The sequence below is a fragment of the Anopheles ziemanni genome, chromosome 3 (genome assembly GCF_943734765.1).
Source record: "Anopheles ziemanni chromosome 3, idAnoZiCoDA_A2_x.2, whole genome shotgun sequence".
NCBI classification, from domain to species: Eukaryota; Metazoa; Arthropoda; class Insecta; order Diptera; family Culicidae; genus Anopheles; species Anopheles ziemanni.
In genome coordinates this window covers 34,729,393-34,746,623 of record NC_080706.1, presented here as the reverse complement: position 1 = coordinate 34,746,623, position 17,231 = coordinate 34,729,393, and the positions used below count along the sequence as shown (strand labels likewise).

At 46.8% G+C, this 17,231-nt stretch overlaps 2 protein-coding genes across 2 annotated transcripts; one reads left to right on the top strand and one right to left on the bottom strand.

The window, feature by feature from the left end:
* Positions 1-55: 55 nt before the first annotated feature.
* Positions 56-16,418, bottom strand: LOC131288827 (rabankyrin-5). Its single transcript, XM_058318005.1, has 7 exons — positions 16,344-16,418; positions 15,624-15,944; positions 15,124-15,539; positions 4,439-4,573; positions 4,088-4,326; positions 565-2,721; positions 56-494 (listed from the first exon to the last, which is right to left on the bottom strand). The coding sequence occupies exons 1-7, from the start codon at positions 16,345-16,347 to the stop codon at positions 359-361; spliced, it is 3,408 nt and encodes a 1,135-aa protein (XP_058173988.1). The 5' UTR covers positions 16,348-16,418; the 3' UTR covers positions 56-358.
* LOC131288828 (uncharacterized) lies at positions 8,215-14,987 on the top strand. Its single transcript, XM_058318006.1, has 3 exons — positions 8,215-8,347; positions 14,304-14,536; positions 14,607-14,987. The coding sequence occupies exons 1-3, from the start codon at positions 8,263-8,265 to the stop codon at positions 14,820-14,822; spliced, it is 534 nt and encodes a 177-aa protein (XP_058173989.1). The 5' UTR covers positions 8,215-8,262; the 3' UTR covers positions 14,823-14,987.
* Positions 16,419-17,231: the final 813 nt, after the last annotated feature.

Below are 17,231 nucleotides of genomic sequence, written 5' to 3'. Positions count from 1 at the left end.
CATAATCATTCGATTCTTTCTGAGGAAGCAATTTCACTGCGAAGCTGCATTAATTGTACGTGTCGTTATATTTTGATGTTTGTTCCAGTTTGTGTGTGTTATTATGTATATAAATAACCGTCTCTTTACGAATAACGAAAAACTTCATAAAATATTGAATCGATAGAAGAAAAGAAAAAAAATAATGCTCTGAGATGTGGGACGAGGCGTACGGGCGGGTATGTCGTGCCCGGGGCTGCGTCGTCCACAGGATATTATCTCGCGTGCCACACTTCCTGCAGAAGCTCAGATCATATGCACGTGCACGTGAATGGTCCAAGTGAAACGAGGAGGTCCATATTTGTTCGAAAAATTGTTCTTACACTCCACCGCTGCCGATCTGGAGTACCTCGAAGCAGACCGAGCACACGCGCACCGGTTTGTTGATGCCAAACTTGATGATTGGCACATCGTTGTTCGAACACCGGCTGCAAAGGATGCGCCCACAGTGGCGGCTGTAAATGGAAAGAAACAATTATCTTACCATCTACCCCAAGAGTTCGCCGAGCGAAACACAGTCCATACCAGTGATGTTTTCGCATGGTAAGCGTGAACTTGGTGCCACACTCCTGGCACAGCTCCGATGAAGCCCAGGGTGATTCCTGCGGCAGTTCGTCCAGCAAACGGTGCAGCAGTTGGTTGGTGGCTAGCTTAAAGTTGAATATCGTCAAGCCCTCCTTGTTCTCGGCTCCCAGGCAGGCACCTTTTTTCACCAGTATACGGCACAGCTGCGCCTGGCCCCGCATGTACGCCAACAGCAGGGGCGTGTTGCCCTGCACGTCCGGATTGTTGATCGGATAGTTTGGCATACACTCGATGAACAGCTCCAGGATGGCGGCCGATGTGTTGTCCTTCCCGCAGCGGCACAGCTCATGCAGTGGATTGCGCCCCTTCAGGTTGACAGCTTCCGCGTTGAGCTCCGATTCCGTCAGCAGTTCGCGCACGACCCCGATGTGTCCCTCGCGGACGGCAATGTGTAGAGCATTGTTACCGTCTCCATCCACTGCATCAAAATCGGCACCGTTCTGTAGCAGTGCCGATACGGCCGCCACCGTTCCCCGCTCGGCTGCCACGTGGAGGGCCGTTTTCTGCGTCGCGTCTCGGTCGTTCAGTCGCGCCCCGGCTAGGATGAGGTTCCGGATGAGCATCTCCTTCTCGGAGGCCGCCGCCAGGTGCAGCGGTGGCGTTTGGTTTACATCATGGACGCGCGAGTTTACGTCCACATGGATGGATAGCAGGAACAGCACCGACTCGAGATCGTCACGCATGATCGCTAGGTGCAGGAAGTTGCGCCCCCGCTGATCGATCTGTTCGGCCGCATTCGGTAGCCGCTCGAGGATGTTTTGGGCGGCCTTGTTATTGCGCACCTGCAGCGCGGCCGCAAACGGTGTGTTGCCCGTTTTGTCCCGTATCTTTAGATCGATGCCTGGGTGACACAACAGAATGCCTATTATTTCCTCGTGCTGGTTCTCAATCGCCACGTGCAAAGGCGTTTTCAGATCGCAATCGATCGCATTCACGTTCGCTCCATGGTCGATCAGGGTGTGCAGAACGTTCCGTAGGCCCCACTGGCAGCAGAGATGCAGCGGTGATGCCTTATCCTTCGCCTCGTCGCCACCCTGCCCCTGGGGACCCGGTTGCCGCGGCGAGTCCAGATCGCAGCCACTTTTGATGAGAAACATGGCCGCCTGTTCCTTATTCTCGTCGATCGCACGATGCAGGATAGTCTGCAAGCAACCATCCGGCCCTGGGCCCCAACAGTCCGTGTCGACGCCGTGCCGTACCAGCACGGAGGCTATCTCGAACTGCTCCGACTCGAGCGCACTCCACAACGGACAGTCGCCCTTATTGTCCGGTGCACTTAGCGAGACACCCCGGGAGCACAGGGCATCCACCACGTCCACCAGCCGACAGTGAATGGCCAGCTGCAGCGGGGACTCTTGGTCCGCCGTCAGTGCGTTCATATCGGCACCCTGACTCAGCAGAAAGACGGCCGTCTTCGAGTCCTCCTTTAGGATGGCTTGATGAAGCAACGTCATATCCTGGCCGTTGCGAGCGTTCAAATCGGCTCCGCCCTTGATCAGCAGCGGTACGAGTTCGTTGAAACCCAAGCTAAGGGCAAGGCTGAGCGGTGAGTCACCGAATGCATTTTTCAGATTGAAATCCACCGTGTCCGGGTTCTCCTCCTTGTACTCGATAAACGCCTCGACAACGCTCAAATGGTTCTCCTCGACGGCGCAATGCAGCGCACACTTGAGCTCCGTCACGCTGGACTGCACGTTCGGTGGTGCGCCCTTCTCTAGCAGGGCACGCGCTAGATTTGCCAAGCCCTGTGAGGCAGCGACGTGCAGTACCGTCGAACCGGCCCGATTGATATGGCTGAGGTTGCAGTGATCGGTGAGAAAGACGGCTGCATCTTCCAGCTGTTGCTTGGCGAGGATATGCAACAAACTGTCGCCCGATTCCGGATGGAGGACGTTCGTGCGCGCACCGCGCTCCAGCAGACGGCGGGCCAGCTCGAACGGGGGTCCGTCGGTATGCGGTGGCACTAGTGCCAGCTGTAAGGCACACTTTTCGTCCTTCGTACGCACGTTCGTGTCCACGTGGGGGACGGTGGTTTCGTTCAGCAGTTCGTCAATCATTTCCACATGCTGCGACATAATGGCAACATGCAGTGGAGTACTGGAGAGAGAAAAATATGTAAACAAAAATTGTAAAAATATATTTGTAGTAAGAGTGAGTGATAGTTGTCAGGAAATGCGAAGAATATCCAGCTCGAACTACATTTACACCTTTTAGCACCGTTTAGCGCGATTAATATTTTCATTTAGAATCATTCAACATAATTTCTCTTGAAATTTAAAAGAAGCTAAACAAAAAATATTCACAAATATTGATACATACCGAAAAATTCAAACCAGGAAATGAAACATCCACCTCTACACTCAACTCTTTGAACAAAAGTGCTCACAACAGGTTCAGAAAAATGACTGCCGCTAAAAGGTGCGACGAACGGCCTAATAGATGCGGCCAACGCAATAAGCGTGCTCCCATTGTCTTAGAAGGGTCTGCTATCTTCTTAATGTTTTATGTAGTCGCTAAATGACGCTTGCGTTATCTCAATAGCTCCGGCGATCGTATGAATAGGTTGGTCGGAGTTACTAATAGCCTTGGCCATCGCGCTAAACGGTGGTAAAAGGTGTAATGCTTTGGACGGAGTCGCTAAGCGACGCTTGCGTTATCTTAATAACTGCGGCGATCGTATTAATAGGTTGGATGGAGTTACTAATAGCCTTGGCCATCGCGCTAAACGGTGGTAAAAGGTGTATCATGAATTCACTTTGTTTGCACAAATAACAAATTTTAACAATTTTTCGGGGAAAAATCAAAACCACTAGCAACTTTCTTTTGAAAGTATCATCAAGAGTAGCATTTCTTTTCTGGTCAAACAAAGTTTCACAGTGTTATCATTGAAATTGAATCCTTTGTGATCAAAACAATAAGCCTTGACTATTTGTTCGCATGTTAAATCGACTAGTGAACAAATTTAATGTTGTGAGACCCTTCGTCTCCGACGAAATCAGCCGATGTGTATTTTTTAGTATTTTGTCACTTATGGGGAAAGGCTAAAAAATTATTTGGAAGCTTAGTTCCGGCCACGGACCGTTCTTCAGGACCCCAAAGTGCAACAGAGACCGTAACGGTAGGCAGAGAAAAAATGGCCTAATTATCCCTTTCTTTGGTGCCTGGAATGTTACCAAATAGTCGAGAAAACTTGATGGGCATTTTTATACAAAAGTCCTGGCCGAGTCGTTACCCAACCACAATGATGCATGCCCAAAGATCGGATCATCGGAGAAGTTTAACCGGTTAAATATCATCAATACACCCGATAGAAGTTGTGTCCGTGAAGGTCACGTCATCGTTTTGTCGTCTTGTTACGTCAAAAAGAAGAAGAAGAAGAAGAAGTTGTTTGCAACAGTCGATTGGCTTCGAAGGACAACAAAAAACCAATGGAATACTTCATCCAACACATTAATGTCCTTACAAGCCCTTGCTGTTTTGCATGTTGGGATCGGCCTGTTGGGCCAGCAGCTGCCGGCCAATGTTGAGCATTTCCCGGTGCGTTTCCAGGTCGGTACTGCGCTCCGAGTACGTGCAGACCAGGTGCAGGGCCGTGTCGGACGTATCTCGCGTGACCAGATCCACGTTGCACCCCTTCTCTAGCAGAAACTGTGCCGTAAAACTGTCGCCACGTTTAATCGCATCGATAAGCAGCGTATTGCCCTGTAAAGTGTAGACAAATAAAAATGAAACAAATTTTAGTATTAATGACAATTTTTCTTAGAAAAGTGTCATTTTTCTCGCTACAAATAGCTACAGCTTTATAATTTCTTACCTCCGATGTAAAGGCATTAATGTCAGCCCCACCCGTCTCCAGTAAGGTCTGTGCGATCGTCGTACTGCGGCCCATCAGCGCGAGGCCCAGAGGAAGCTGGCCTTGAGGTGAAAGGCTGTTTACAATTTCCGGTAGCTGGAAGTACATAAGAGAATGGAGAGTTGTGTGTGTTTTAATTTACCAACCGTTATACTAAAAGATTCCCATGTTGTGGAAGAGGTATCTATATTATTTTCTGGACTAATGGATTTATCGTTTTCCTGTGTTTTATACTTTTGAAAATTGAACAATTTAGCATAGCTTAATTTCGAACACGCCATACACCAGTCTCACTTTAAATTCAATCAACTGTTGTTAGATGGTTTAAGATACAAATGCGTTTCCATTTCGTTACCTTCCGTTCATTGTATTCGGGTTTCAAAGAGACTCCATGATTCGGCATGCACGCACGTTGCATTACCCACCCCGTAACGCTGAAAATGTGTCACCCTTTTGGTGTACCAAAGCTCGAGTTGGGGCGTCAAAGAAAGACTCCCCATTGAGTGCGATTTGTATGGTATCAGCGTGTTTACCAAATTTGATTGATGATTAAACACTTCACAAGTACCACTTCATTTGCTCGATGCGTGGATGTAGGGCTATCAAGCGTAAGCACTTCCACTGGTGTATCCACCAGAGACACGTCTCACGACTAAATGGAACCCCAGCACGTTAGCAATCGGGAAGAAAGTCGAACGATTCTTGTACTGCAAAGCAGATACTAACTGGATGTACCAATTTCAAATAACATGTAAAAAGTACACCATTGAATAGTATTTCATTTTTGTTTGTGCATTTCACTCAAATCTATTTTCATCGGCCATAAGCTGCAACGCGTCATTTTGAACAAGTTAGCGAAAGACCTTCACCTTCCATGCAAATTTGGCTAGCTGCAGAACTGCAAGTTTGCCAACGTTTTCCGTCGCCGAAACGGGTTGGTTGTTTGAATATATTATAAGAAATAGCATCCATTATTTTGGCGTTTTCGATATTTTCGCAACCGATAGGACAGGTACGATTTGCATAAAAACTGGAATATGGTCCGGAAGCAAAAGAGCATATACCAAATAGAGGAAACAAAAATTCTACACAAACCACGTTAAATGGAACATAAAAAATGAAAAGAAGCGATAAATTTCCTTTTAATTTTTTAAAATAAATTATACTAAGAATGATTTTTCCACGAATGAGTATCACAATAGAATTAGGTTCCTCCAATTTTCATTTCATAAATGTCTGATAGTTGCAATTTATGGAACCATAAATTAATTTTTAAGGTTTTATCCTTTTTAAAATATCGCATTCATTGCAAAAATATAGCTCACATTTCCGTTGTCGTATTATAGAATAAATTTTTAAGAATGTTTTCCATTTAAATCATTTGAAAGGCTGTAGAAATGTTAAAAAAGGGTGGTTGGAAAACAATTTTTTTGTTAACTGTTAATGAATTTTAACATATTAAATTCTCTATTTTCCTCTAAGTATTTAGTGGGGGTTGGAGTTTAAAAATGAGATGTTTCTTGGTCCTGTTTTAAAATCGCGTGCTTTAAAGGGTTAAACTGCTTCGTAAATGCACTCATCCGGAGAAGGAGATGACGAAAACAAGGGAGCGAAAACAAAGCTTTCACGTAAATTACTACGAAACCATACCGCTCTTTTGCTGGCAACGTCTAGCCTGACTGCTGGTGCACAGGTCAAGGGTAAGATAGGGACCAGAGCACAACCAGATAAGTCGACCAGAGGCAGCATCTTTTCCGGAAGGAAAAACAGAAGGCACCAAAGCATAATAACCGAGAACCGACCAAACCGACCACGTACAGCATCACTTGCCGGTCGGTTGCGAGTGCAATGCACTTCGGGCGGGCGCGGTACGAAGACGCGGGACTCGGCTGAACTTAACCAGGGGTTTCTGACTCGCCCCGACCAACCTTCCTCCCATTTCCTCAATCGTGCGGACGAATTTATATGCGTTCGTTACACTATCGCCTCTCGTGTATTGTTTTGCTTTTTGTTTTCCGTCCGTTCGCTCTCTGGCCGACCTCGTTACTCTTTCTTGAAAGCTTTCGCCAACCGGCCTGAAGGGTTGGCCTATACAATGGTTCCTTTCTATCCACGGTTTCAACCCGTTTTTCTTTTTATGGTGCTCGCTTCTCGCGCTCTCCATCTCGCGGTCAATATCTATTCTCTCGAGATGAAACAAGCCCGTTCTCTCGGTTGCGAGCGGCTTGGATTCGTGATGGAAGGCACCGATGCGACCGGTCGGTGGCATGCCCGACCGGTGCCAAACAAATCCTCCCCTCCTCGCGCACCACCATACCACAACAAACCGTACTGCACTGCTCTCCGGTCCTAGGCTCGGTCGGATACGACCGGCCGGCCAAGCTGATGTGCGAGCCGATGATTCAGTTTACGGTAGACTGTTGCGGCGGTTGGATTGAACATCGTCCACGAAAGAAGAGCAGGGGCTCTGGTCGATCGAGTGTGGTCCCACGAGGCAACGGTGCGTGCGGTGCGTTATACGCCGATTCGGGTGTATTTTCAAGGCACGCGCTTATCGCAAATAACACGCAACAAATACCGAGCTGGTGCTGGTGGTCCGATAGCGGCCGAGAGGCGGTGATTGCATGTGACCTAAAAAACAAAGGGTATCAAATCGGTTGGTGGATGAACCTCGTAGCGATTAGGCAAATCGATCGATCGTCGCTTTAAACGAGGCCAATACTCGACCAACACCACTTTCGCTCATGATGGCATCACGATCGCCGGCGACTGGAATTTAGTGCCACCATTTAATTGGCGTTTTTTGTCCCCCCCTGTTTCCTTTCGTTCATCGTCGAGAGTTTGGTCTGGTGTTTTTTGGGGTGCGAAAAGCATAGCGAGTGTTCTAAAAATAAAGAAATACAAAAAAAAAAAATATCCCAAGTGGATGTCGCGGAACCGTGTGGCGACATATGTCCACTTTTATGCTGCTGCCGTCACTTCCAACACCAACGGCAACGACAACAACAACAACGCCGGCGACCGGTGGCCGTGACCTTGTTTTCGGGCGGCAACACTTCCCATTTCCCCGATTGCTTCCGCCCGCCGGACAGTGTGCGCTTGTGTGTGTGTATATGTGTGCCTTGGAAAATTTATTATACGTCTTCTCCCGCCGGGGAGTTTTGTTGCCGTTGTTTGTAGCCAAAATTTTGGCGAAGTCAATTCCGTGTTGACCTTTGCTGAGATGTTCGTTGAATTTCGTTGCCGTCTGCTGTTGAGATTGCCCATCGAATTTCGACTGTTCCAGCGCTAGATTTGCGCTGCGGAGAAAGAAAACGGAACACACAGCGCGACTGCTCATTCCTGTACCATCCCATTCACCATTCCAACCATCCATCCAGAGGTAGATTTCTGCACCGAATCGTTCGTGGTGCTCGGTTCGCGTCGACAAGGCAGAAGAAATTTCGTGTTCGTCGAGAAGAAAACGGGATCCGCCGAGACCGAGGCCAAGTACTCTCGACGGGCGAACGACAGTGCGCGTCATTGTTTTACCGGTTTGCCAGAAGGCGAAAGACGTAAACGGCCAACGGCTGCAGTTTGGCCGCATCATCGTTGTGCAGCACCGTCGGTTCCAGCGAATGGCCAGATTGAGCGGCTAGCAGGTTTGCTCGCTTTCCAAAGCACTCCTCAAGTTGGGCGCCAACTGTATTTTGCTTGCCTGCCCGAAAGGTTAAGCCTTCCCGTTTCATACTGGTGCACCATTTCACCGCCATCCACCATTCCACGTGTCCCGCCGTCCCACGACGATGATGTGTCGCTCCGATCCGATGGGGAGGTTCAGCAGTACGATGGTTGTGTCCGCAGTAGCGTTACTTCTAATATTTATTGCAGGTAATTATCTTTCCCTTCGCTTTCCTCAATACCGTTACAAGACGGGGGTTTTCCTTCACACCGCGAGGTCTGGCTGGCTGCTAGTTCAAGGTTTGGGATGGAGTTTTTATCGACTAGAATCAGCCAACGTTGATCCAACAACAACAATTCTACCTTACGTCTTTAAGAGTGTGGTGAAATCAAACCAAAAGAGAATCAATCCCCTTGCCAACCGTTGGCAATCAAACTTGCATCTCGTACGTGAACCTCTCTCCCTCATCTTCGCTATCTAATGAGATCATTGACATTGGTTCATGGCCGGGCTGGGTTTTGTGGAATGCTACGGTGGAATGTCTGAATCGTTCACTAGGAACGGTGCGAATATCTAAACAAAAAATGGCTCTCCGTGAGGCCATCGTGATAAACAGTGCCGAAGACGGAACGCCATTCATTGGTGAACACAAACACACACCAAGGGAATGCGATTAATGATATGTACATATTTCCGGCTGGGACGTTTTCTCCCGTCATCCCTGGTCCGGCGGGAGGATGCCTGATGTTGGGTTTTGTGTTGCCGAAACGCTTCTGACACGTGCAAATTCCCGGTTTCCCCTGGCGGGCATATGTTTCCAGATTGTGACTGTTGCCATCGAGTTCGAGTGTTTACAATCTCAGTTGCTTCGGTTCCGTTTTTGTATGCAGTTCTGCCAATGTTTATCCATACGCGGGATGCCGATAGCTGTCGACGACCAGACGTCGGTCAGTTGCGATAGGGACAAACCGCAGACTGCCGAACAGTATGGTCCTGATAGTCCCGCCATTTGTATTCCTCCCGATTCGAGACAAAAAAAACCCTGGTGTTGGTGAAGTAAGAAAAGATTTAGCAAATGATACGCCTTGAAAATATGTTGGGTTCACTTTCATTAAACCATTTTGTCGATTCAAAATTGGACAATTGTTCACGCCTTATATCTTTTTTACGAAAATTCCCTAAAGGCAAAATGAAATAAGTAAATTTGTAATTTGGCTTCCTTCGGTTTCATTCAAACTTTGATTTACAATGTTTGAATTTTTCGATTGGGTTCAAATATAAGATGAGGAAAAAATGTCGATTCAGGACTACTATCTTCATTTCCGTTTCCCATTCGACATGATTATTCTACTAGACAACTTCACAAGGTTAGAAGTGCCTTTCAATTGGACCAGCGATCGTTCACAAACGAAGCATCATTTTCTTTATAGCTAGTGACTCACTTTTAAACACTTCCACGTTAGATTAGTTCTGAATGATGCGACGTAGCAAAAAGACGTTTCAAAGAAAAAAATAATCATACCAGTTCCATACTATATTTTCCATAAGACCATGTATCACATAAATGATCATGTTGGGAAGGAAGTTTTATACAAAAGTAATTAGTGGTCGAACATGACTCCGGCCGGACTTTTATGGATACTTCACGCGACAAAACGGGGCTAGTTCAAGTTCACCACACCAGATGGGTGGGCCAGATAAATATAACATTTTCGTTCTGGCTCGTTGCGGTCGCCATTGGCCGAGCTGTGAAGGAAATGTGGCGGCTTTCGAATCGGGCTTCGTCGGAAGTCTAGTGTGACCACTGTGAGAGCGCCCAAAAGATTTGATATGTCGATGCCACGCAGAGGTCCGATCACTGTACGGGAAACAAACAAACATACAGCTCACACGTTGTATCGGTGGGCACCACACATTTGGTGGGGTCCAAAAGTTTGAGCGAAGACTTTTCACCATTTGTTTGTTTTTCTAATGAACACAGTATAACGGACGGCTCGGGCAGAGAAGATTTCATTGCCAAAGAAATCATTTGCCAGAATGGGGTTGATGCCGTTTGCAATCCGTTGACCGGCGGTAATAGATTTCCCCTTAGTTATGCAAACACCTGTGCGAATAGATTACTGCTTGCCGGAAGGAAACGATGAATTTGAAAGCACAATGTCATTGCCGGTTAGTGTCGCGATCGAAGGAATTGACTTTTAAATGTGATGTGATCGGGCGTTCCAAGAACCACATTAGTAGAGGCGTAACGCGTTTGAAATCATTAATATGTATAAAGATTGGCATCGAAGCTGTAGCTAACCTTCTGATCGAGTTCTGTTAATTTTCATGTGAACTAATCTTTTCCTTGTTTCAAGCTTTTACATTGGTTTACGCATTGTTTCAAACAGGAAGCATAAGGTAGTTTGATTCTTCAAAATCTTCCTATTACGCTTCCCAACCAGAAGCTCTCGACATTGTTTGAAAGTCACTGTTAATTCCCAATGAGTCACAACCTTCTCACCCACCACGGTGTGCGTTACTGAACGGGATGGATCATGCCAGAACCAAATATCGCAAACTCCGTGGGAAGATGTGATTCCATAAAGGAAAGCAGCTAATGTGACTCAATCGTGACTAACAACAATATCTCTTGGTTTGAATCAAGCTAAGCGATTTTCTTTTAAATATCAAATGTAAAGCTAAAGCAAAACGAAATTATTTGACGAAAGACGACAAAGAACATTGTTTTAAGACATGAAACCAGATCCTTTAGTAGAATGTTCTCTTAAACAAAGGAAAATAAAGGCACGGACGAAACACTTCCTTATAACACATTCCAAGTTGTTGATTACGAGTTCTGCGTTGGCTGTGGTGTTTTCAACGCTTGGTCGCTGATAACCTTTAAACGGTGCTGGGATCCTTTCCTTGGAAAAAAACCCTCATTAGACTAGACTTCGTTGGGGCTTAGCTGCAGTGCGTGATTTAATATAGGTATTTTTTGTTTGCAACAAACAATCTGACCGACTGCACGAGAACTAGTTCCACACAGGACCGAACTAGAACAGGTTTTCAGCGAACGCAACGACGATCACGGAAGGATGACTTTCTAGTCCTGCTGGGGACTGTGCTGTGCTGTGTTCAAGGTGGACGGGACCGTCGGGGATCAAAAAGGCGCAAGTGTCCGGACAGGAAAGCGTTGATTGTACCCAATTGGTGGTGGTGGTGCTGGTGGTCTAAAGCTAAGAGTCGCCACCGTACAAAGACATTCCATCCTCCCCCCGTTTGGATCGACAAGACGTTCAACAATAACAACAACGACCAAGATGGTATTAATGATGCTAACAGGATGAAGTTAAGAAAGGCGGCCCTTGGCGGCATGAAGGGACGGTGGGATGCTGAACTTCCGACCGACGTTGGTTAGCACCGTTTTATCAAGTTTCTCCCGTCGAGTACATTCTGTTCTTGATAAGAAAAAAAAAACGAAGTCTGACAAAGGTTTGTCCCACGAGACCCCTCCCTCCACCCGTACCGCTATTTGTGTCCGATTTGTTTGGCACACTTCATCTGGGACAATTAGGGAAATGGGTCATAACCTGCTTGGGCAGCTCGGGGTCGTTTGCCCGTTTGCGATGACCGCGGGCGGTGTGTGTGTTTGTGCAACCAATACCACTACTGTGTCACACCGATGTCGGCCCCACATGTCGACCACAGGGTGCGGCCCTTTCTGAGTGACAACCGCAAGGAAAGCTATCGGTGATACAGTGTGTTTCATTAGCTTGATTAAAATCATTTCACACCTTCCTGTTCAGCCATCGATTGCGCTTTGAGCGTTACTTTTCGAAACGCAAGTGGACACGCGTTCCGTGCTCCCAAGACAGAACGAAGCATTTAAAAGTAGAACGTAACGAGCCACATACGGCGTTCTATGAAACCTGTTTAGTTCACAATTTTATTCTATCGTCCCTGGCCGTGTGTTTATTCGTGCGTTGTCCCATAATGCATTACCACTTTGGCTTTTTAGCGCTCACAAACCGCCATTTACGGCCACAGGCTGCTGAATGCAGCGTTTCGAGTGCGTTCTTGCGCTAGGGTGATGTTCTTTAAATAGAAATTTGCCCACCAGCAACAAGATCAAGTGGCCGCAAGCTGCGAAACTACTGGCCGACCTAGATCAATGTTTACGGCCCCGTACCCGCTTGCCTGGGGTTTTCCGTTGAGATGTGGTTTGTTATGGTAGGTTCTTTTGCGAGCATGCACGTTGGGAATCCATATTGATAAACGTTTGCGTTTCGAAGCCGATTGTGAAGCATAGACAAATGGTTTTAATTTTTGACTCATTTTTAACCCAACCATTTGGTGAACTGGCGAAAAATAAAAACCGATATCGTATCCAATTATTCGTGCAAAAGGCGACCAACTACAACGTGCACGCGGTGCACATTAATTCACAAGAGACACGCATCATTATCGAGCTCCATTTCCTGCGGCGGACACAACACTACCAAATCGGTCACCCTTGTGGTGGGAAGCGACCGCCCGCCAACGGGAAACCATTCGATATTATAGCCATCATATTTTGCTTTCGAATCATTAGTCACAATATGTATCTGGGAAGTGTGCCGCCTGTGTAATCGATGGATGAGACCGCCACAGCGTTCCAGGGCTGCCCATTCACGAAGGAAGACCAGGATGGAGGCCTGATGGGCCAATCCTTCCACCAAACGTTCGTCAAGTGGGCGAACGAGAGCGGAGAAGTGCCTTTTTTCTCTCGGAGCACCTATATCAAAACGCCTCTGTCGTCACCACATGCCATCCCTGGTGACGCCTGTCTGGCTGCGTGACGTTGTGCTTTGGGTTATTGCTTTATCCTCGATTGCACTTTAACATCGGAACCGTTGGCCGGTACCAGGGTAACCCGGGGCCAGACACACAAAGGCAGAGGAGCGAGTTCAACTTCTTTCACGCACGACCGGAAACGTTCCGGGACTGGTTCGTGGAGGCGAATATCTTTGTGCATGGTCGATTGTGATCCAGTGCACTTCAAAGACCCGTACCCAGGCACCATACACGAGTTATTCTGCCTTAGAAGTTGATTTTTTCCCTCCGTCAATGAATCATCATCGTGAGAAGGCCATCATGGAGCACTCGTGTGGCGCGCTTAACTGAACGAAGAGCTCTGTGCGTGCTCCGGGCGGAAATGTTGATATTATCGGATCTCCACTTCCCTTGGCTTCCGTTGGTTCGACCCTTCCACGCCAGTCATCAGCTGGGCATTCAGCTGCAATCGAGCGAAATGCAACTGGCATTCATTGAAATGCTACTGCAGCCTGCCGGCATGCGGTAGATTCTTTTAATATATATTTTATCCATACGGAGAAATGATTCTGTATCATTTTTCTCCGATTCTCCGGTCCCCATGGAACCGCACAGCAATCCGATGAGGAACTGTTTGACGACGGCATTCTCGGTTGTTTCTAAACTCAGAATTTTGAGGGGAATTTCTTCTAAACCGTATGTTAAGGTTCAAATCACATTTCAAAGCTAATAGAGAGTCCCCTTCCTACCAAACAATTTAAAAATAAGAGGCTCATCATTTGATCGATAAAATAGAAGGACAGTATGATCGTGTATCGGCTGTGTTATTTTGGCTTTTCAGTCTTCATTGAAGTGTGAATCAAATAGCAATGTAAATTTAAAAAATTAGTCGAAGGTTTGTGCAAACATCGATGGGGATAAAAATAAAATACACCAGTTTGAACACATATTTTAAAATGAATTAAGTTCGTATCATGAACACATTTTCGTTTTCTTATTTACGAACTTGCTGCCCAAAACGTTTTCTTCAACGCAACGTTGACGAAATGATAAAATTGTAGGAAAAAAATAAACCTTTACCAATATCGTAATCTGAATGCCCTTGCACAAGCTTTCGCCAAAATTTTCGCTAACCAGTTATTGAGTCTCTTTTAAGTGAAAGTCACTGTGGCTTTCACTTTTGTGTGTGGCAGTTAAAAATTATGCCCGAAATGCAAATTCATCTTAAAACTCATCCCATCGCACACATAACGTAACCGATGAGGTGTTGCTTTTATGCTACCTTTTGTAATAAATTAAGCGTTCGTTATATGTTGTATCGTCCCATTAATCTCTTTTCTTTTCCGTTTCCTTTTGCCTTTTTTCCAGATCATCAAGGCGTTGCGGCGATAAAATGTTACCAGTGCACCGTGGCGCCTCCAAGTCGACATCAGAACAACACCAAAACACAACTGTGTTCGAAGTTTGACGAGTCGGACCTTTACCAAGTGGACTGCCCCTGGTCAACGATGTGCATGAAGCGCATTTTCAAGCTGCAACTTCTCAAAGGAGAGCAGGAAACCGTGAGCCGAGGCTGTGCCCAACAGAAAAACACGGAACAGGTAAAGATTCGCCGCTTGTGGACGAACTCGTACAAAAATAATCATGGGCGGTTTGTTCCATTCCATTTAGGTCTATAAATCTGGTGCCTGGACTCCGGAGCACAATATTGAAGAACCGTACGAGGAAGGCTGTCAGACGCTGGATGACTCAACATACTGCTTCTGCCGGGGGGCCCTATGCAATTCGGCCACGAAAGCTGCAGAGCGAGGCAGCTACCACACGGACGCGATGGCCGTTATATTTGTATTCAACGTCATGAAGTACATTCGAAACATAGAGCATTAGAGGATAATGTCAGCGCCCGCTTCGAAGTGGAAACCGCCCACCCCCAAGTGAGGCCGGGGTAGAGCAAACTGGTCAACAGGTTTCAACATCTGATCGCAATGTGATATCGAAGTGCTGCCCTCAAACGGTACGGCACACTTCAGAAAACGCTTCCTCCATTCTAAATGCACGCGTCACGAACAAAGTGGATTGTTGTATTGTTAATTGCTTATTTTTAAGCTAACCAACATGTGGCTTTTGTGTAGAAATATATAAAAAAAGCAAGAATTATGATAAAACAAAGAACATGCGTTTCACTCACCGAAGCATTGTTTTCGACGAGACACAAAAATACGACGTCCTCCCGGAGCAACCGCACGGCGGCGTGTAGCGGATGTTTGGTTTTGCTTTTGAGCATTTTGTACAGCAACGGGCTGGACATGTGCTCGAAGTCTTGCGGCGTTAGGTCGTCCCAGTGCGTGGAAATCAGTCCAGAACAGTATTCGAGTAGGTTGGACGCACCGACGTCCTCCGCGACGCAGTAGAATCGCACGCAGGAGCGCACCGATACGGACGACACGAGAGCCCGCTCGCACAGCCCCATCAGACCGGGCAGCTTGAAACGGTGGGATGTTTTCAGTAGCTCCAGCGCCAGTGAGTCGTGCTGCAGGTCAACAACGTCGGTGTAAATCCAGCGAAGCAGTGAATATCCTACGTCTGCATCCATATCGGACCAGTCTAAAAAAGGGATCGGTGTTAATAGTCTGTCAGCAAATAAATACCCCCACAGTTCATCGAGCGAATATCTCGAGTCGGTCTTACCTAGCTCAGCCTTGTCAAGTATCACCTCCTCGCGCCACTCTTCGCTTCGTGCATTCAGCACAAACTTGTGTGCCGGCATGGATTTGTCCTTTAGTTTGATCGTAATATCGGAGTATGTCGTCCTGCCATAGAGAGTGGCAACGGTCATCACCAGGCGGGATATGAAACTGCTGAACTCCCCGGTAAGATCATGCTCTTCGCTTGCTGCGGCCGCCTTGCTATATTTACGCTCCAGTTCAGCGTAGTTTTTCTGTAGCTTGGTGTACTCTTCCTTAAGCAGTTTGAGGTGTTTTTCCAGTTTTACTGTTTCACTCGTGGCCGCTAAAAAGAAAACATTAAAAAAACATAATCAAATGACTTGTAACGATTGCAAACGTCCAACTTAATATGCGGAGCGACCGCATGGAGCGCTGCTGTCCTGGCAAGAAGAACTGATAACACCAAAGATCAGTTAATTGGATAGCAACACAAAAAACGCCCTTTCCGTCATGCTTGTTTTCCAGCACACTTTATCCATCCATCTGTCCTTGTCTGCCACATCCTCAGCAGGGAATAAGGTGTGGTTTCAGACGCACAATACACACTGCATTTCTGCTTGCATCTTGCATTGGACATGGAAATACGACACAGAACCGGCGACAACAAATTCCTGTCATCACCTATCTACGCTGGACAATCGTCTTTCGTCCGACGGACCACATCTTCCTAGAAGATTCTTACCCATCGTGTGTCTGCGATTCACGATTTTCTCTACACGTAGCTAATTCCGGGGAAGCGCAGGGCTAGCGATTGGCTGGATTAAAATGAAGTAATCAAAGAAACAAATGCGAAATTGGGCACCCGGTTCACAGCACGGCGGACATGACTACACTTTTTTCTCCAAACCACACACAGTTGTTTGGCGCTTAGTTGTTGTTGTTGCGCTTAGTTGTTGAATGTTGTGGAGGAATGAGGCAGACTACCAACGAAAACCACAAAAGATGGCTTTCCACTGGCTACACTTGTTAACGGAGTTTTTCCTGCACAAAAAGGCCTGGCTAAGCAGAGCAATTTGTTTTAACGCGCGGATAACATCGAGCTGTTCTGATCTGATCTGTGTTGTGATTTTTCTGTCATTTGCTAGTGTTGGCAGAACCTGGATTCAGAAGACCCAAAGACTCGAATCCCTTGACGGATTTTAAAGGATCCAATGGATAACGTTGTCAAATCAGATTTGATTACCCGGCTGACAGAAATTCAAATTTTTTGCTGCTGTCGTGTAGTTCCGCTGGACTTCGTGCTGCACTTTCCGTAGAAAGAAAAAAATGTACATGTCTACCAAAAACATACCTTGCCAAGTGTATTTGGCCACATTCGCGCGACATCGCGCAAGGTTTTTTTTATATGGAGTTCAGCTCCTGTCAGGCGACGTCGCGCTGTAGTGTGGACCCCGTGTTAGATTTCGCGCTTGTTTAATCTCCCTCGGCATCCTGTTGCACGATTGTACTCCTTTGAAAAACAACAGACACTTTGAAGTGACCGACATCGAGACGATGTCGCGACTGTTTCTTGGATTGGGATTCGGATTTGGGGATTTGGTTTACCCACCACTAGAACGAAGCTGCGGGC

Excerpts from the sequence above, each read along its gene's own strand:
- LOC131288828 (XM_058318006.1), top strand. The coding sequence starts at position 8,263 with ATGATGTGTCGCTCCGATCCGATGGGGAGGTTCAGCAGTACGATGGTT. Across the intron at positions 8,348-14,303 it reads ACTTCTAATATTTATTGCAG|ATCATCAAGGCGTTGCGGCG; the intron begins GTAATTATCTTT and ends CCTTTTTTCCAG. Across the intron at positions 14,537-14,606 it reads AACAGAAAAACACGGAACAG|GTCTATAAATCTGGTGCCTG; the intron begins GTAAAGATTCGC and ends CATTCCATTTAG.
- LOC131288827 (XM_058318005.1), bottom strand. Across the intron at positions 4,574-15,123 it reads TCGTCGAAAACAATGCTTCG|CTACCGGAAATTGTAAACAG; the intron begins GTGAGTGAAACG and ends ATGTACTTCCAG. Across the intron at positions 4,327-4,438 it reads TTAATGCCTTTACATCGGAG|GGCAATACGCTGCTTATCGA; the intron begins GTAAGAAATTAT and ends TACACTTTACAG.